This window comes from Halichondria panicea, chromosome 13, assembly GCF_963675165.1.
Source record: "Halichondria panicea chromosome 13, odHalPani1.1, whole genome shotgun sequence".
Lineage (NCBI taxonomy): Eukaryota > Metazoa > Porifera > Demospongiae > Suberitida > Halichondriidae > Halichondria > Halichondria panicea.
In genome coordinates this window covers 2,890,421-2,911,499 of record NC_087389.1, presented here as the reverse complement: position 1 = coordinate 2,911,499, position 21,079 = coordinate 2,890,421, and the positions used below count along the sequence as shown (strand labels likewise).

Sequence of the window (21,079 nt, the reverse complement as noted above, 5' to 3'; positions counted from 1 at the left end):
GGATGTCACTGCTCTGTAGCTGTGTGCCACACCTCTTGCTTTGGTTTTGGTTTTAGAGCTCGAGTCTGAGTTAAGTTTCAGCATTACGTGCAGCGCAGTAACGTACAGAAATAGCTGTATATAAATTTATCTGTACAGTACAGCTCAGGCACTGTAATTTCTATGGCTGATTTTGTTAAAAAGAAGATTGTAGAGAAGCTAGCAAGGTAAGAAGAAACATTAACAGTAATACACACGTACTCAGAGCCAGAAGGGTGTGTCTACGTACTCTGTACTTATCACTTGCACTAGCATAGGAGTACATCTTAATCGAATATCTATGTCGTCTGTTCATTCATCTGCCAAGTTTAAAAATCATGATTCACTATCAGTTTACGATAATTTATTAACAATATTTTTTTCATGCAGGTTCACTAAGGACCTAAAACCTAGTGATATTTCTTTGAGTTTTCTCTCTGGTAAAGGACACCTTTATAACCTGGAGCTGAATGCTCTTTTCATCACTGAAGTGTTGCAGTTGCCTCCGTGGATAGAAGTAACTAGGGTAGTATGTGACAGAATCAGAGGTCATGTTCCTTTCACCAGTCTGAGAACAGAGCCTGTCACCTTTGTAAGTATACCACAGGTTATTATCTAATCATTATCTGGGAACTTTTATATACAGGAGCAGTCTCATGTATTGTTTAAGTAATGTGGTAGAAAAAGTTGTGAGGTGGTCTGCGCCTCTGAGTTTATACTAACTAGGCTAATTGGTTTACACACACAGTATGTAGGCACAGTCACTATTGACGTTTCAACGTGTGCAGAGGAGGGACCTCGGACAACTCATTCGGATCTTCTCAAGAAGTTAGGGTCAGTTTTCAATTAATTCACAGAAGAGTGTTGTTGACGAACCCCCTTCCCCCTACTTCACACACGTACATATATTCGTGCAGTGGAGGGAAGCCATCAAAATATGGATTCACAGAGAAAATCATTGATGGCATGAGAGTTGAAATCCATTCTATAGTGGTTCGATTCCATGATCCCACATTTCGTGCAGAGCTTGAAATGGCTGATATTGTGATACAGAGCACCACTCCACAATGGGGCATAGCTCAGTCACTTGCACAGACAAGGTCAGTAGAAGATGGTGTGTGCCGTAAATTGGATGTCATTACACAAATATCTTATAATTATGGCATTACTTATAATTGTGCTAGTGCAAGACAAAGATGAACCGTTACGTAAAAAAATTGAAATTCTAGCCTCACTGATTCTTCTCCAGAGCATATTTTGCGTTAAAATGGGGGAAAATCGGTCTAGAAAGTAGGCCACAACTAAAGCTATCGTTGAGATTGTAAGCAGTTCCAATAGGTTTGTGAGGTACTACTAGACACACACAGACTGAATGTCTGGAGCTAAGAGAGCTTCTACTGTCGATGACTCATCATCTTGCAGCATCACAAATAAGAAGGCCGGTTGGGGCAAGGCACTTCAATATAGTACTGGGAAGCTACATTCGTACTTTTAAACTTCTCTGAATAACTAGTAACGAGTAATTTAGTCGACAAATTTCTCAATGTAAAAAAACTTGCCTGACTCATCAATATTTGTGCTCGCGTGATGTTGTCCGCCCCCCCCTGGTGCAAACCTTTTTTTAGTAAATAAAGTGGGTGCGGTGCACAGCTTAGATCTGGCTGATGAATGCCTTTAGTGAGCCTTATGGTTGGCTCTTTTTAGGTCCTCATAAACTTTGCCCAGACTCGGGTGCATGGGGATGTAATTTCATGAACTACGGAAATTTTATCAAGCTCGTGCCTATCACAGGCATGTTATTGCTGATGAAGACTCTGTTGTAGTCTACAAAATGGCCAGTTGGAGCAGTCTTAAACTTGAAGGGTGGAGCACTTCGGACCTTAGCTCACAAGCTGAGCATCACAACTCACGTATTCGGCTTTTGTCCCAGGAGAGCGAAGTTAAGATAGCCTACAAGAGAAACTTAACCAACAGCTCCATCCTCACCACTAAGATCTCTGTCATCTTAGGAGACCTCATTTGGATACTGACTCAATCCCAGCTGAGGGCGCTATCTAAGCTTATCCAATCATTGATGCAGGCAGCTGTGAACACAGCACGAGAAGCTAGACTAGAACGAGATAGACAAGACAGTGATCGCGAGTCGGTGGACTCTATGGAGTCAACAATCAGTACTACAAGCAGTGAATTTGGAGGAGGAAGGCTAGAACAAATGGGTACGGACGCAAAAACCAGTAGTAAAAAGAAATCGAGCTCAGTAAAAAGGTCTCTGTCAGCTAGTGAACGAATAGTAAAGCAGAGAACCAGTGACTATCGTGAAGGAATTAAGGTTATTCCACAGTTCGAAATTATCCAAGACTCGTTCCACTTTTGCTCTGGAAAGATTGAAATTCAGCTGTGTGGTGATACAGAAGAGTCGCACACGGCTCAAGGCTCTATGCTGCTGGAGCTGTGTCACCTGGTTGTTGATGTGTACACTGATCAGCAGGCTGGGGCAGGGCGAGCACACTGGAATGAGGCAAACGATCTCACAGCTAAAAACAGAAAGTAAGTTGCTCTTTATACTACTCACAACACGTATTATGTTGTACAGTATAGACATTAAGTAGTATTCTATGTTTACAAGATATTAACGTGTACCTGATCACAAGTGTACACACGGATAAGCCTGCTGCTGATCAGTGTACACATCAAATAATAAATGAAAGTTCCCTTAGGCTAAAGCTTATAAATCCTTGGGACATCCAACAAACGTTTGCCAACTAATAATTAATTCATAATTCAATTTTAATTCTAGCTTTCTACTTTAGGGACCCTTTTCCCATTGTTCCTGGTACAGGATCACTTCAGCTGTAAATACGTAGGCCTATCTCGAATAAAGGACGCATGTAGCTAGAGGCCAACGTGCAAGTTCAAGCTTCTTAGCTTTTGCTTGCTTTTGTTTGACAGCAAGGCTTTAACATCGAAAATTGCCACCGTTGTGTGGAGGCTACCCACGCGCTACCCGCAGTGCTATAGCATCCAGCCAGGTAAGCAAACCACCAGACATAAGCTTCTTAGCTTTTGCTCATTTTTATTGGACAACGAAGGTTTAACATCAAAATCTGCCACTATTAAAACTAATAACTTGTTGTGTGAAGACTATCCATGCTGTAAACGCAGCGCCATGGCACCCTGGTGAGTAGATTCACCTGTCACAAACAAACAAACTAGAGCACTGAAGTGCAAACCCTCGGCTGGTGACATGATTATAAAGAAACCAGAAGAGTGATATAATGCAATGCATGTAGTGGTGTATGACTGCTGTCTAGCACAGCAACTCAGGAGCAATAAAACTAAACCAGACTAAAGGCATGCAGTGAGAACAGAGTTTTAGTGGTAATTAGGCATGCCCAGTGGACTAGGATCACAGCAAAGATGCCTAGAGTCTCAGAGAAGTATGATATGACTCCTGGGATCCTGGAGTCAGCTAACAGAGCAACAAACAACTCACAATTCTAGCTTTCTATTGTAGTGACCCTTTTCCACTGCTTTTTGGTACGGGATCACTTCAGCTGTAAATACGGAGGATACCTCGAATAAAGACTGCGTGTAGTTAGCTAGCTACCAACGTGCAAGTTCAAGCTTCTTAGTTTATGCTCGCTTTTATTCGACAACAAAGCTCTAACATGGAAATCTACTATTGTTAAAACTAATAACTTATTGTGTGAAGGCTATCCATGCTATAAACGCAGTGCTGTGGCAGCCAGGTGAGCAGATCCTGAAATTACAAACAGACAGACAAACCAAACGACTACTATACCCGTGGCCGCCCACTAAAGTGCAAACCCTTGGCTGGTGACATAAAAATCAGAGGAGTGATATAATGCAGTGCATGTAGCACGTATGACTAGCACAGCAACTTAAGAGCTATAAAACTAAACCATACTGGAGGCATGCTGAAAAATTTGAGATCAGAGTTTTTTAGTGGTACATGAGTTCTGTGTACTGTGAACAGGATCACAGCAAAGAAACCTGGAGTCTTGGAGAAGTACGGCTCCTGCCAGGCTGGAGTATAGGATCCAGAGTCAACCAACAACCAGTCACAATTCTAGCTTTCTACCGTAGTGACCCTGTTCCATTGTTCCTGGTACGGGATCACTTCACCTTGTAAATACGTAGGCTCTCGCCACGTGTAGTTAGCTAGCTGCCAACGTGCAAGTTCAAGCTTCTTAGCTTTTGCTCGCTTTTGTTTGACAACGAAGCTTTAGCATCAAAATCTGCCACTTTTAAAACTAATAAACTTGTTGTGTGAAGGCTATCCATGCTGTAAACCCAGCGCTACGACATCCAGGTGATTATAGACTCAAAATACACAAACAAATAAACCAATGGACTACTATACCCGCTGGCCGCGGCACGGCCTCGGGTAACAAACCAAACAACTACTATACCTGTGGCTCTTTAGACAGTTATTACATACCGTATTTACTTGATTAAACGCCCATGGTAAAAGCTGTCTTTGTCAATAAACGCCCCTCTTAAATAATCGCCCATGTATGGGGCGTGGCACTGTGGGTGGAGCTGAATTAGCACGTGGAACCAGCTGAAACAAGGGCAGCATAGAATAAATAGATACTATTTATGATGGTAGAGAGGACACAGAGGGAGAAACACCACTCCTACGACTTAAGATTGAAGCTAAGAGCTGTGGCAGCAGCCAAAAAGAGCATAATAACTGCTGATGAGCAAGAGTTTGAAGTAGACAAAACAATAAACGCCCGTTTCGAATAAGTGCCTATCTCGTTTAAACGCCCCCTCTACAGATGCTGCTAGGAAATAAACGCCCGGGCGTTTAATCAAGTAAATACAGTATTTTGCTGCTCGGTCACTTTTGTGGTTATTGTTGACATTTAATAAAGGGTGGGCTCAAATTGACTTATAGTCACTCACAAGATAAGCTAGTAGTATTTTAGATATTTATGTGGCAGGTACTCATACATTCATTTTATTATTACAATCATGATTACAGTTGGAGCAGGAAGCTAATCCAACGGGCCTCCAAAACACAGTTCATGGATTTTCCCTCTATTGATTTGATCAAGTTGAGGGAGAGGGTTGTGGTTATCAAGTGCTCGGATTTCTCAGTTAGTGCTCTCAAGAGTGGTCATAAACCTTCTGCAAGTAATACTTTACCGGTGATAAGCTCTGACAAGAAGACATTCAATATCCCAGATGATATCTATAACCCTGCTTTCCAAATTGGCCTCACTTCTTATCACTATCCACTGGAGTATTCAAACAAATTTTCAGGTACATGTAGTTTGGCTATCATACATGCACAGTAGGTCACTGCCTATGTAAATTGATAAGGAGCTATCGTATTATTGTTGAAGTGAGATGTTGTCTCCACCCTCCCTACCTTATGGCTTTCTGCCATAAGGTAGGGAAGGTGAAGTACCACGGCTTTCTGCCATGGTGCTTCCAGTCTAGTCCAGTATCTAGTCTCAATTATTTGAAGGCAATTATATATCAGCATAATTATAGCCTCGGTGTGCATGCGCAAGCGGGGTATACGGTAGTGTGTTGTGTGTGTGTGTGTGTGTGTGTGTGTGTGTGTGTGTGTGTGTGTGTGTGTGTGTGTGTGTGTGTGTGTGTGTGTGTGTGTGTGTGTGTGTGTGTGTGTGTGTGTGTGTGTGTGTGTGTGTGTGTGTGTGTGTGTGTGTGTGTGTGTGTGTGTGTGTGTGTGTGTGTGTGTGTGTGTGTGTGTGTGTGTGTGTGTGTGTGTGTGTGTGTGTGTGTGTGTGTGTGTGTGTGTGTGTGTGTGTGTGTGTGTGTGTGTGTGTGTGTGTGTGTGTGTGTGGACTGCTACAGCTGCTCAAGGATCAATTAAGTGCAAGTAAGAGTTTCTATAGGCTTCTAGTCATGTTTACTTGGATTTTAATTGATGCATTTGCAAAATAATGCTTCATTCTCGAGTTATGCCTAGTTTTGCTTACTTGGAATGCCATTGCAGCCTTTTCAAAAGAGTGTGTAGCAAAACTTGTCCATGGAGTGTTGCTACTCTACTTAGTAGTTAGCTCTGTACTAGAACGCTAGCTATTGGTAACTGCAACAGTGAGAAGAGAGCTGCAAGGCTCTACTGATGCAGCCATTAATTTTAGGCTTGAACTTTTGGCATCGATCGTTTTTAACAACAATCATGGTCGATCATTACCCACTCCTTGAGTTTCCCTGTGATTCTGGATTCTGCCTTGCAGCAAAATTAGTTTTTTCATGCAAAAAAAGAGTTCATCAAATCATGATATAATGTGTGTATAACGCTATTACAGTAGAACTTCCATTATCTGGCCCTCCATTATCCGAAACCTCCATTATCCGGCTTGGAAGTTTCTTTTTAATCAGATCAGAAAATGGGCGTGTCCCTGAAATGCGCATGCGCATTGCAGCTGTTACTATGGAGACAGGTCTGCTTATCTTCTGCGCATGCGTAGACAACCATGTGGCACTGCTGTTTATCAATAAAGTGGGTGGATCAAGGCGTGGTTTATCTATTCGGTTATCTGGCCTGCTTCTGGAACCAAGGTGTACAGTATAACCTCGATTATCCGGACACCTTGGTTCCAAAAGCAGGCCGGATAAGTGAATATGCCGGATAATCGAATAGATAAACCACGCCTTGATCCACCCACTTTATTGATAAACAGCAGTGCCACATGGTTGTCTGCGCATGCGCAGAAGATAAGCAGGCATGTCTCCATGGTAACAGCTGCAACGCGCATGCGCATTTTAGGGACACGCCCATTTTCTGAATTATTTAATCTGATTAAAAAGAAAACTGCCAAGCCGGATAATCGAGGTTCTACTGTAATAGCTTTATGTTATGTAGCTTTGGCACCTCCACGGAGGCATCAGCACCCACGGTGCTTTCATTCATTTTACATGATTATTAATTTTGTATTGCTATATAGATATCCCTGCAGCATGAATAATATTCGTTCACCCTTTACATTTTTGTTGTAGCTCCCCGGCCAAATGTGTTTGTGTATTTCACTCCACTGCACGTCAACGTGGACCAGCACAGTTTCTTGTGGCTGGTAGAGTTTATATATGGAGTAGTGATGACAATCAACATGGAGATAGCTCTCTCAGTGCACGACGAGGGCAAGAGCTACCTTGTGAGTAGCCGTTTGAAGACATTTTGTAAAAATGCTTTTTTGTGATCATGAGTACGAATCCCTCCTAAGTTTTACAGTTGACTGTGTATGATGTGTACGTACAGTATTACATGTACTGTATGTGGCAATGTACAACTTGTAATTATAGCCTCCTTAATACCAGCCTCTTGGGACTTTGTAGGGATCTGCTATTGCATGCTCCTAATATCTACCGGCCTTACTGTAAATTAATCTGTATTATATATGGCATTGCATGAAATTATTGTAATTGCTTTATTGACAGGAGTCAAAAAAAGATGACACTCTTGAAACTCATCAACTACCTGGGGTTGACTCCAAGATCAAGATTTTATTCACAAAGGTACATAATTATGTCTGAAGGCCTTATACATGTACATATATATAAAGTGTGATGATTCTTTATAGTTGGATAAGGATTGGTTTGTTAAAATGTCAGTTAGTCATTAACTCATTGTTTGTCAGTCTCTCTGTGTGCTCACCTAGATGCCAAAGTACTGCGTTTACAGCATCAGTAGCCTCACTATCATTATATAATAAGACTAGACCCTCATGTGCATGTTGAATAGATCTATGAAAAGCAGAGGAGTAAAAAAGCAACAACCTACTTAATAGAGATCGGTAAAGGATCACTTCAGCTGCAAATATGTGATCTACCTTGAATAAAAGTCGGGTGTAGGCAACAAGTTTCCTAGCTTTTATACGACAAGCAACGAAGCATCGAAACTGCCACTTTTAAAACTAATAACTGTTGTGTGGAGGCTATCCATGCTGTAAACGCAGTGCTATGGCATCCAGTTGAGTAGACTCACATAATTTTTACAAACAGACAGACAGACAAACAAACCAACGTACTACCATACTCGGGGCCGCTCACGTGCGCCTCGGGTAATATTAATGTTTTAATGTTCATATTTCGTTTCTAACTATAGCAAATTGCATGCAAAGCATTACATGCACATGCACATGATCATTCTTGCGTGTCTTTCGATTGCATTTTATGCGAAAACTTAAAAAACAGCGCATTCCCAACCCAATAATACCGCATTAGGTTTTCATATAAAAGTTTCGTTGACAAATAGAAGGAAACTTGCATGTTGGATTAATTAGTACAGCAGTAGTGCGGCTTTGATTCAAGGTGTCATTACAAATGCTCATAACACTCCAGGGTTAAATTATCTGGTGGTTTACAGTCACAATGACTGATGGCAGTGAGTAATTTCTAACACTGGTTTAAATTCCTCATCACGTACATGTATATTGTAACCTAAAACCTTTCCATCCAAAGGAGTTTAGCACCAAATTAGTATTCTGTTTGGTCGTGATTGATTTGTGATGATTAAAAAAATCATAGTGATCATTTATATTGTCGATAAGCTGCTACGATGCAGGTGAGGCCCAATTCCTGATAGAATTTATGTGCCTCTAGAAATATTTAACTTGTGATCTAGTGTGCGTACTGACGGGGTGTCATACAAGTGTTTGAAGTAGAGGGGGAAATAAGGCACGCGGAGTGTGTCGCCAGCTAGGGGAACCCAGGGGCAAGCCCCCTGGTAATTAGGTGGTCTTAGGTGAATTCTAGTGGGTTTTGGGGTTGCCTTTGCATACCGTATAGCGGGTAATTTTCGTGAGGTAAAACTGGAAACATTGATTTTTTCGTGAGTATAAATTTCATTTATCTATGATTGCATGCATTTAACGGTCAAATGTTTTTTGCATCCCACGTGTAATTGGGTCAAAGGTCAAAGGTTTTTTTTATTATTGTTGTACATGAGATGCCAATAACATTTGACCGTTGACCCCATTGCTGTCTGATCATTGATACGCGAGTGACTCAGCAGAAATAGTTAGTTGGTGCATGGACATACAAGCGTTTTGCAACTCCAACTTTGGGGGATTGTTTAGTTATTGTTCTTACATAATTACTATGTGACTCTCAGCATATCCCCCTACAGAAGAAACGGTAGCTGATGATCGATTTTTTACCATTTATCAGACACTAGCACATTTTCAGCTCTTGAAGTTAGTAGTTGAATTTTTTTTGCATACATTCATAGTAACACATGCTTGATCAGATGGTGCAAAAGAACTTTTTTTATCACTGCTTGTTTCCTTAGAATGAGTGTCTGAACATCCATTGTGTCTGAATATAGATGCCTTACTCTAGTACTAATGTGTTCTACAACATTTTAGGGGGGAAGGTTTACCCCTGTCCCCCCACTAGATGAAACCCTGAGGGGAATTTGAGACATGCACTCCCTGTATGACACCCTCGCACATAGAAAACTAGAGCATTGAAGTGTTACCCTCAGCTGTTGTAGAGAGCATGCACAACCAAAAGAGTGAGTTTTGTACAATTGTGAAAACTACATGTAACAGAGGAGGAATGCCAGGGTCAATAGGGTCACGTTTAATGAAAGAATGAACATTCTTGTTCCGGGTTCTTGACATTTGCTGCATTATAGCGGCTAGCGCTTCTGTTGTTTGTTTGCCTGCTTGGAAAGCTTACTATACATATCTATCCAGTGCAGCAAGCCAGTACATCAACATGTATACCTTAGCCACAGAAGGCTAATTTTCCATATCTTGCAGTTTTGAAGAATGCAATAAAAGTATTTTAGTAGTGCATTGTCAGACATGCCCTGAGACTGAGATCACAGCAGGGTCAACAAATCTTCCCCAGGGTATAAATAAGGCCACACAAACTCAGTATTAGTTTCTCGTCTCTGCATGCTTTTACCTACATGTAGTAACGCCGTTTGCACGTTCTAGTTGTCAGTGGTTTATAACGAGATACCTGCCCACATCCTGCAAAAACAGGCAGGCACGCTGACAGGCTAGTCTGCCTCGGTTTATATACATGTAGTGTGACTAACTGTGTGTTTACTTATTAGAAACAATGTTAAACTATTCCTCTTGGCAGATTACTATCCCACTCCCCGGAGAAGTAGTCGTGGAAGATGGACGGCCAAAGGCTCTACAGGTGGAGACAGGAGCCATCAAAATCAAAAATCGTACTCTAGAGTCACTGCTCGCTAACCAAAACTTCAAACACGCCTTGCAAAAAATGAAGGGAGGTTGGGTGTTTAAGACACAAGACACTGATCAGTTTCCTCATTTTGCTGAAGATGTCCAATCATTTCCATCACGCCTTAGAGATTTGATCGATCAAGCCTTGCGGAGTGAAAGGAGACGATCCGTTTCTTCAGGTGTACAGCGGCTTGGGAGTGATGAAGATAGGTCAAGGAAGCTAGACTTATCCACTATGGAGGGTTGGTACATTCATACAGGGTGTGTACATATTTCATTTGCAGAAAGCTACACACATCAGGCTACACTGTATACAACGCAGTTTGTGGATGATTTTCCAGTTCGTTTGTGGCTCTTTCCTCCACGGTCTGAAATGGACTCCAGTCTTTCATCTGCTGCCTCTACACCTTCTAACTCCACAAAACCACAAAACCGTGACCCATTGGTTTCATTCCTTGCTCACGCTCCTGACATGATACGAGTCGAGCTTGACAGAGCACAGCTTCTCTTTTTAATGCGACTAAAAGACTCAATCACCTTATTTAAAAACAGGCTAATGGATTTCCTGGATACATCGAAGTTTGTCTCTCCGAAGAAAAGGAATTCTCCTTCAGCTGATAGTCCTTCAGCTGACAGCCAGAGAGGCACTATTGACAGCGAAGAACCAAAAACGATGAGTGGTTGTGTCATTGTTGAGCATGTTCAAGCTAACATTCTTTTACCGTCGATTTTTACAACGGTCAATAAACAAAGTAGTTCGCAGTCTCCACAAGTACCGGAGGAGGTCGACCTTGAAGCTACGTCAGACTCTATAGCTCATATTGAGGCAGACAAGAGCACTACTGATGTTACTGAAAAGTATTTTCCAGTTGACTCTCAGCAGGAAGATACCCCGATCTCTCAACAACAATCACCTGTAAGTCCACCTCTCTCAACACTCTCCAGTTCTCTTATGATGAACATTCCAGCAACTCCAACTGAAATATGCTCAACTGGCACCCTTGCAAAAGGCTATGGGTCTGTTTCCAGTTTACCTGTTGTCTCGAATCCAAACACTATAATGACGAAGATGTACAGTAGTGCTAATAATTTGACTGCAACACCTACTAGTCTAGGGGCAGAAAAAACAAGCAGCCGCGATTCTCTACCAAATACGTTTTTGAGTACCTCTCCCAGTGCTTTTACTACAACCACACAACTGCCTCCTATTTCTGTAGTTACTTCCACAAGAGCCTCAAGCTGCTCACTTGTTGATGAATTTGTAATCGTTGAAAGCCCTAGACATGTATCTGTGATGGCAGACTGTGTTTCTCCCAAAGTTAACATTGCAGCTCCACTGCCACCTGAGCAAACTGCTACAATACAAGCCAGGAAAAAACACAAAGCCAAATCACCACCTCCCCTCTCAGAACGTAAAGTTCGAAGTTCATCTCCACCCAAAAGTGAGCCACAATACATTATTTGTATCGGTGTAGAGGGTGTTCATGCTTTACCCAATATTCTCACGTCTGGAAGCATAACTGCTCGTTGCACCGTCGACAACATTAACATTCAAGAGTTAAGTAAAGAAATCTATCCTAAGTACAAGGAACAGTCAAAGTCCAAACAACTACCAAAAGAAGAGCAGATTGGAGACGAATGCAAGCATCCTGTTATCAAAGTTCGAGTTGAAGTCGGAGACCAGGTGCCTCGGTTCTTTAACAAATCAGTCGCTGAAGCAGATGTCATATTGATATTGAAGGCTACTGGTCTGGAAGTTTGCCTTCTCACACAGAATATGGCTGTTTTGAAAGACTTCTTTGACGACGAATTTGAAGCAGAAGTCCCTGTTCCAATACATGTTCGAGTAGACAAGACAAAGCTAGTCATTTTGGATAGTCCTGGAGACAGCATTGACAGCTGTAAAAGTATGTGCATCAAGATAAACCAAGCAGACATTCACAGGGGGAACAGTTTGGCCAAGGGAGTCAATATTTTTATGGATGGGGGGCAGACAGTAGAAGCACAAGCAAGATTGTCTGAAATAAGCGAGCAGGAATCCATGAGGTATGTGAATTAGTATGCCTCATGACAGGAGGCATACCAGAATGTGTTTCGTTCTTGGTTTCGTGTAATAGTCACTGCTGTACATTTAACTGCATGCTCTGCACTGTTTAGGCTAGACACATTTCTTGATTTGGGAGTCTTTGCGGTCTAACCTGCTCATAGCTAATTTTAATACTTCTGCATTTACGGCGAGGCTATAGTTATTGGTAGTTATGCCTCGAGGCGTAGCCGCACGAGGGATACGGTAAAGCTGACTGTGTGTGTGTGTGTCTGTTCCAGCTGTAACTGCTCAACGGTTGCAATGCGACGAAAGCTAACAGCTTCTATAGGCTTCTAGCCACGTTCTCTTGGATTTTGATTCGTGGATTAGCAAACTAAAGCTTCTTTCTCGAGTTATGGCTAGTTTGACTCACATTGAAGGCTGTTGCAGTCTCTTCAGAATCTTTCATAGCATCATCTGTCCGCACAAACTTTCTATTCAACATAATTATGAGTTAGCCTTGCACTAAAGTGCTAGCTTTTTGTTAGCTACAATACTCAGAAAATATCTGTTAAAACAGCTAGCTAGCATGCAGTAGCCATTTGTGAAATTGATCTCTTTGGACACACCCTTTAATTATTCCTATGGATGTGATGCACATGCGCGCTCATTCCCCATGTGTGAGAAAATAATATCAAAGATCCAGATCCTCCTGGCAGAATCATCTTTGTCTTGAGGGCCTGGTAAGCCACAAAACACTACCATATAACAATATAGATAACAATATGCATGTACACAGGTCTTTTCTTCTTAGATATTATATACACTGAACTACAGATCCTGGAAGAATCAATTTTCTTCTTTCTTGAGGTCCTGGTAAGCCACATAATACAATAAATAATAACAATAGATGCATGTAAATAAGTCTTTTCTTCTCAGTGACTTTATATAGATAAGCTAACTTTAATATAAAATTCATTATAGAAACTAATATAACACTCTAATACTTTTGAGCGAAAGCAAAAACATGGCGAGAGGCATTAGCACAGCGCCAGCTTGAACACTAGTTTGAAAGTAGGAAATAAATGGATCGAAAATTTATGCTGGCATATTTTCTCTTTTAATAAGAACTGTGTTAGTTGTAAACGTGTTTTTTGGGCGGCATGGGAGGGAAGTCCGATACTTTTCAAAGTTATTATTCCATTACTCAATCAACCTCGAGACAGACTGCATTGCAAACGGCGTCAATTCGAGGCTAAGAAAGATAGACTTCCAGGGTTTCATCTAGGATAAAAAATTTGGGTGTGCGTAAACGCGTCGCAAAATGTTTGGCTACGCCCACTTCGTTGCTTAGCCTAATGCATATACCGTATTACTATTGCTAAAATATTTTGCGAGTGAAAAACCTTTGCGAATGAGCCAAATCAGCAGAAAATTTGACCCTTTGCACTAACTATCGCGTTCTGGCAAGGATTGTGTATTTACTAGTAATAATTTAGGGTTTGCGGATTTTATTGTTGCGAATTGATCAACTTCGCAAAATTCGCATATGTTTGATGCTCGTAAAACATTCTAGTAATACGGTAGTAGTACTAATGTGATGATGTCATTGTTGTACAACATTTTAGTCTTTTCTTTTGGGTTCAATGTGCATGTATAATAATAGTCTATTATAGGGGTGCCGAACCACGTGTAAAAACTGCATGTTTAATGTACTTGAAAATCCGTTTGAAAATCCATTTCACTATAATTATGCCTTGAGGGATATATACAATAAAGCTGACTGTGTGTGTGTGTGTGTATGTATTCCAGCTGCAGTTGCAATGCGACGAAAACACAGCTTCTAGCCATGTTCTTTTGGATTTTGATTCGTGGACTTGCAAACTAAATACATAATAATTATATACAAAGCAAACTATAATTACCTCTTCTAAACGAAAGCAAAACATGCATGGCAGCGCAGGTTGCAGCACTCGTTATAAAATGTGTGTCCCACTTTTATAGTCTAAATCTTTGTGGCCTCACGCTGCGCGTTACAGCTGCAGCCTTATTCATTGCGCATGCATGCATAATGACAAAATTAATCGCCAGTGATTTTGCTCTACGCTGCTGCCAGTGCCGTCTGTAGAGAGCCGGCCACAACTGTAGCAGTAGCCAATTTGGCTCTTTCAGCTCGACACCGTGTGATAGCAATTTAATTAGCGTGGGGACATTAATTTAAATCGGTATAAGAGACCGATTCAGTAAAGAGGGACATAGCGAATAAACTGCATGTTTACACTTGGCACCAACAACACCCCATAGCATGCGCCTGCGAACTGTACAAGCTAAGCAAGTTAGTTCACTGCAAAAATAAAAGACAATTCGTAAGAATTTTTGAGTTTCCTTTTGCACTTACATATAATTATACTGTTATGCCATGCAGTATGATACAGCATTTGACTTGGGAGTAGGTTCTGCTAATAAAAGTCAAATGCAGGAAATTAAGCTGACTAATTCACTGTTTTAGAATGCCAAATCTTTGGGGATTCATTTTGTTCAATGTATACATGTACGTGTATAAACAAGCCATGTGAATAGAACTGTATAGACTACAAGGAGTTCACTGTGTAGAATCCGGGAAATTTTTAAAAAATAGGAGGGCAAGAATTTCAAGTACACTTGTGAACAATAATTATGTCAGGTCAGCCATCCCCCCCCCCCCCCCCCCCCCATGAACTAGTTGTGTGGCCTAACTGTGAGCTCTTTTAAAAAGCTGTAAACTTTTCCCTGATTTCACAGCATATCAGAGTTCTCACGTGATCAATCACAAGAACTGCAAGACAGCAACACTCAGCTCCTTGATTCCTTTAAATCGTTTATCAAAAGATTCGAATTACATATGAAACTGCACGGGAATCCTCTACAGCCCAATCACATTGAAGGTGTTCTAGCTGAACTCCATACATTAATGTCGACAGTGAACACAGGTGAAATGAGCAAACCACCTCCTCCTTACTCGGAAGCTGTCTCAGTTATGGTAACATCCCATCTACAGTTGTCATCAGATTCCAATACAGAAGTTATTCGCCTGCGACGCGAAAATGAAGAGCTGCGTCAGTTACAGCTGGACAGAGATAAATTAAACTCCCAGCTAGTGGACTCTCAAAGCAAGCTGGAACAAAACCTTATTGACTTGGATATGGTGACAGATGAATGTAAAAAGGCCAAAGAGGAGCTGGTTGTTTATAAACAAGTCTTGGAGAAACAACATGAACGAATGGAGTCGTTACTCAATGAAAACTTTGACCTTAAGAAAAGACTAGGATTTGTATAATAATGTATTATGCACTCCACTGATTTTCTCATACCAAAATGTTTTCATTGACAATTACGTTGAACATTGCTCAAAACATTACTGAAAGTGCAAGACATAGGTATTGTATTACATACTACTATACAGCAGGTATAATTATACTAGTTCATCGCATATGGTACTCCTGTGTTGAGCTAAGTTGCATCAAAGCCCCATCAAAATTGTAGGTGATGGTAAAGTCCAAATCTCTCTGTGTGAATATATATAGGTGATTAATAATACACAAACAATATACAAAATTTAGCACTGAAATAATGTAGGTGAAATACACTAACAATAATTATACACTGAAACACTGAATCCTCGGGCTGAGGTATGTTCTATTTATATTTTTTTGACAAGTTGGCATAAAAAACCAATACGTGTGTTCGAAGTGTAATTCACTGCTTGCCAGAGGTAAGTAAACCCAGAATATACAAACCAACTGCCACCTATGCACCTCGATCAGGTTCACTAAAAACTCACATTGTTGCTCTTGTTGGGTGCCATAGTGAGAACGCCTGACAGTTGCTCACCCTCCTTTATAGTGATGCAATCATTAATGTAAAACACCGTCTGTTTCCAGTGGGTGTACCTGGCCTCAGGAGCTGCATAAATGTTGCAAGTAAACTAAAACTTTGCCAGCTTGGCTATACATGCATGCACACATTTAGAACAGTTTCACCATGGAGCAAAACTACATGTAAGATTGGTTAATACCACTTCAAAATAATAATATTCATAGCTGCTATCATAATCAGCAAGACAAATCCTGACATCGGCTTGAAACCCGACCTCCTTTCTTAACGAAAGGTCAGATCACAACCAACTAAAATGTAAATCCATGCGTGTTGGCATATTCACGGTACTCACAAGTAGTAATTCCAGTTCGTTTGTGACACTTGGTGAACTCCACAGTAAAGTAAGTAACAAGTGCATCGATGTAGTCATTCTTATTAGAAGTCAGCTGGTAGGGAGCAGAAAAATTGAGATCCTCCTTGGTAACAGAGTACAAATCAACTTCCTGGGTGTTAAAAAAAACATATCATGCATGCCTCAATTTATATTATAGGTATGCTTAAATACCTTGATGAGACAAGCATTGGTGACAATTTGCTGTGGTTCCACAACATCTACAAGGGGCTCTTTCAGCGCCACAGTCTTTATACTGCTCATGTTGAATCCATAAACACTGTCCCACCCTGCAGTGCATGGGTAAGTGTCTTAACAAATTATAAAACACTGAGATGACAACTAATACTCTTACGTTAATATAATGCCAACTGACATATCTGGAGACTATATAGAAGATCCGTTAAGAATGTGTTGAACAAATTGTTCCATATTATGTCGTAGGGAGCAGTAACGTGCTAATTAATGCAAGACAAAGACATTAAAACGTACAGTGAATTTTTTCATCTTTATATTTTTTGTCCTCAATAGCAACCATGTAGAGACTAGCTTTATCCGGGAAAAGAACACCGTCAGGTTTCTGCAAAAAACAATAGGGGAATTCTAATACTGGGTATACAGGGGATATCCCCCCTTTTTTGCATTCAGGTACTAGTTGTATGACTGAGTGTCCATAGCTGGCAATTTGACATACTATAACAGGGCATTGAAATAACAGTTGACCTTTTTTTTAGCAAAATGTTCTCTTATTTCCCCCCTCTACTTTAAAATCTTGTATGACACTCTGGTATATTTCGAGGGTATAAATGTTTGTGGTTTTCGCAAATATTAATTGTATACCCACAAATTAAATATCACATGCTGCAAAAAGGCTGCTATTCAGATCCACTAAAATCTTTCTCAAGGCATTTCTGCGAAACTGTATTCCCTTGACTGTATACCCTTGAAATATACCCGCTATACGGTAGTCAAACAGCACAAGAATCGCTTTGGTTTGTAGAATCTAAACACACCAGCCACTTCTCCCTAGCAAATATGACTGTGTCCAACATGGACTCGTAGAAGAGGCAGTATCCCATCCACTCAGACACGATAACATCCACCTTGTCCACTGGGAGATCTACCTCCTCGACTTTGCCATGGATCATTGTTACCACTAGATTGTAATAAGAGACATGCTAGAAGACACTGTGGAAGGATTATGAAAAAACAGTGTATACCAAAATATGCCAAAAATATTATTACGAATGCCATATCCACTTAGGAAGATAACTTTACCATTTTCGAGCCCATTGTTTTTCACTATCACTTTGGCATGATCAATGATGCTAGAGCAATCAATCTGTAGTGGAGTGTAATATAATTTCTATCTACTCTGTGTGCCTCACTGTTATAGCCAGGTATAAATATTGTATTGAGAGAAGCCACACAATTATAGCTTATGTGTAGCCTCGATGTCAGGTGATTAGCTGAGGGTGAATTATCTCTCAAAAATGTACGTTGTTCAAATAAAATTTCAATCTCTTCTGTAACAAACGACACATAATTTATGTCCTCACCCCATACACATGCTCTGCTCCAGCACGGGCAGCAAACATGCTGAGTATCCCAGTACCACACCCAACATCCAGCACTACCTTCCCCTTGAAAAGGTGTCTGTTGTGGTATATAGCATTTCGATATGTTAAGGTCCGAACTTGATCTTTTAGCATCTCCTCATGGATTCCTACGTAGCGAATACAGCAATTCCTTACACTCTTACATTACAAAGCATCGTAAGATCATACTACATTTTTTGATTTAAGGCAACCCATATATGCGGAGCACTATAATAATTATAATAAGTATAATTATCGCTAGCATTATTTGACCGACTCTACCGGATTGCATACCAAAATGCGAGTACGAGTCAAAATAGTAATCTTTGCTTGTCTTGGGCTTAGCAGCTAACACTGCAGGTTTTGGTGAACTTTCGACAACCCCATTGGAGGTACGTGGTTTTTTAGCACCCGGTTCTCCCAGGTTAGAGTCCCCACTGACAGCTACCTATACATATAGGAATACACTATAACGACAGCCTTGTCCAATGTACATGTAATGTATTACCTGTATTAATGAACTGGTATCCATGCTAGAAGCCATTCTCTTCATCAAATAGAAACTAGAAGTCTCTTCAGTCTTTTGGCATCCACGTGGTAGCCTCAGTTAAAAGCCGCCAAACATCTCTGAGAGTTGACACAAACGGAGATGGTACGGATCATCTAGTTTAGTTAGCCTTGGCCGGCTGCTGGGGCCAGGCAGCCGGGGACAAAGAATTAGAGTAGGCCTAGGCCTGATTGCCTGTTTCTGGAATTATTTACCTAGACCTAGATCAAAATCTCTACAGGGAAAACTAGGAGCTCTGACAAAACCACCATCAAACATAAGTTTGCCAGTTCAAGTAAACACCATCACTTCTATTTTAACAGGATATCCAGATTATGGAACTATTTACCTTCCACAGATTTAACACTTTCAACTTCAACAATTAAGCACAATCTGAAAAAATTCTTCTGGTCTCATTTTATATCAAACTTTGACTCGGAAAACCCTTGTTCATATCATTTGAAATGTCCTTGTTGCAAATGCATTCAGGGAAGGTACCATGAAAAAATAAAGTTTTATTTTTTTGCCTTAAAATGTTCTTTGTGGGGTATAAAATAGCCCTGAGACAAAAAAATATTTTTCTGAAAATTAACTTTTCAGGACTGTAGAAACACAATTTCTGGCTTAAAATTTTGCTTCCTGTTGTGGTCAAATGTGGGCGCGGTCAAACGTGACATCAGAGTAGGCATTTGTGCTGCATGTAAAATGTATTCTGTGTGTGTTGAGTGTGTTGCAGCTGGTTGCTCCTTTACATCTAGCAGTCATTTTTGTGTACAGTGAAAACTCACAGATATGACCTCCCTTGCTGCTCAGTTTGGGATCCAAAAGAGGAAGAAGCTGAGATCTGAGGTATGGAGCCATTCTAACTGTTTTCTATAAGGCAGTTATTCAGAAATAAACTGCCATATCGTCCTGTAAAAAGAGAGGCCCTGAGATCAGAGTCATGGAATGGAGAGATAGCCCTATAGAGAAGTGCCCGGTCGGCCGCTGTATACGGAAAAGCGAGAACGGAGACAGGTTAATAGCTTCTGTTTTTGTTCAATCATGTATAATTATAATACCTCGCTGCAGTTGATACTTGATGCTTTACAAGAGACAACCTCTCTATACCGTGACTCCTGCATGTAGACCCAGCATGCAACTGACACTCCTGATCAGACTACATATGCATGCAGTACCTCTCTTCCTATTTTCATGTTGGAAACAACTTCAGCAAGGGTCTCATTGTCATGCAAAGACAAGTGAAACCAAAACTTGACGTGTTAATAATGTAAAGATTACCGATAGTAACTCAAACCCCATCTAAATTTTAAATTATAACTACCAAGTTCAATGTTTACTAGTACCTACTCTGACGTCACGTTTGACCGCGCCCACATTTGACCTCAACAGGAAGTAACATTTTAAGCAAGAATTTTTGCATCAAGGTTATTTTATATCTCACAAAGAACATTTTAAGGCAAAAAAATAATACTTTATTTTTTCATGGTACCTTCCCTTTAAGCGTTAGCTAGTTAATATAATACTTTTGGTAACCTGTTAAATCAGGATTGCCCTCAGCATCACTTATTTTATGTAATCATATTTAAATCTATCACTGTACATGTGTATGTCTATTGCTGTAAAATCATATTGATTGATTGATTGATTGATTGATTGAAATCGTGCAAATTGGCATGCCTCGAAGAACACCACAGCATGCCATCGTGGTGCTTAGAACGCAGGCTGAAACAACATCCATTTACTATACCAGGCACTTCCTTTTTTGCCTCTTCGGAAAGCAAAAAAGGAAGTGTTACTTTCTCCATCCCCCTCTGCTCATTCCAAATAGCACCATGCTGCATGTAAATCTACCCCTTTTTATTCGAGATATTGCTATTTTTTTAATTTTGCCAATTATTCCAACAACACTGACCTCAGAGTTATCAATAACAGTGGGGTACATGCATGGTGCATGGTGTTGTTAGGACGCGGATGAAACAAACTTTAATTATAATGGCTCATACAATGATCTCGGAGTATCAATTAACAGTGTGCATGCACGTACTGATCGTCTCCAGCATAAAAATTACTGAGTGGATCTATACACATATCTGATTTAGCTAATCCACTGTATACTGCACATGCTAGCTGTGCATGCATAATTATGACAATCAAATTATGGTAACGACATGTTTGGACAAAAGTCATAACATGGCGGCGGCATGCATGATGGTTGCTAGGCTGGTACTAGATCTAGCTCATAATTCTGTTTGTACATATGCGCGTGTGACTGCAGATATTTATGAGTCCTGTGCAAGCACTTATATTGATAGTGATATCAATTCATGCCTTGAGCTGTGTCCGCTATTATTAATAGTTGACTGTATAGACTTATAGTCTTGTCCTGTCTGTATAGTCTTAACTGTAGCTATATAGAACCTGGAGCATATACGGTAA

The 21,079-nt window shown here is 40.5% G+C and overlaps 2 protein-coding genes across 2 annotated transcripts; one reads left to right on the top strand and one right to left on the bottom strand.

Moving 5' to 3' along the window:
- The first annotated feature begins 5 nt into the window (after positions 1 to 5).
- LOC135346525 (bridge-like lipid transfer protein family member 3A) lies at positions 6 to 19,489 on the top strand. Its single transcript, XM_064544170.1, has 10 exons — positions 6 to 206; positions 409 to 610; positions 767 to 852; positions 936 to 1,118; positions 1,810 to 2,565; positions 5,030 to 5,310; positions 7,021 to 7,175; positions 7,459 to 7,536; positions 10,117 to 12,269; positions 15,031 to 19,489. The coding sequence occupies exons 1-10, from the start codon at positions 163 to 165 to the stop codon at positions 15,563 to 15,565; spliced, it is 4,473 nt and encodes a 1,490-aa protein (XP_064400240.1). The 5' UTR covers positions 6 to 162; the 3' UTR covers positions 15,566 to 19,489.
- LOC135346575 (protein arginine N-methyltransferase 1-like) lies at positions 15,589 to 18,739 on the bottom strand. Its single transcript, XM_064544242.1, has 10 exons — positions 18,602 to 18,739; positions 18,388 to 18,541; positions 18,055 to 18,221; positions 17,774 to 17,837; positions 17,509 to 17,651; positions 16,988 to 17,075; positions 16,670 to 16,785; positions 16,457 to 16,607; positions 16,070 to 16,191; positions 15,589 to 15,794 (listed from the first exon to the last, which is right to left on the bottom strand). Exons 1-10 carry the CDS (start codon positions 18,644 to 18,646, stop codon positions 15,711 to 15,713), a joined length of 1,134 nt encoding a protein of 377 aa, XP_064400312.1. The 5' UTR covers positions 18,647 to 18,739; the 3' UTR covers positions 15,589 to 15,710.
- Positions 19,490 to 21,079: the final 1,590 nt, after the last annotated feature.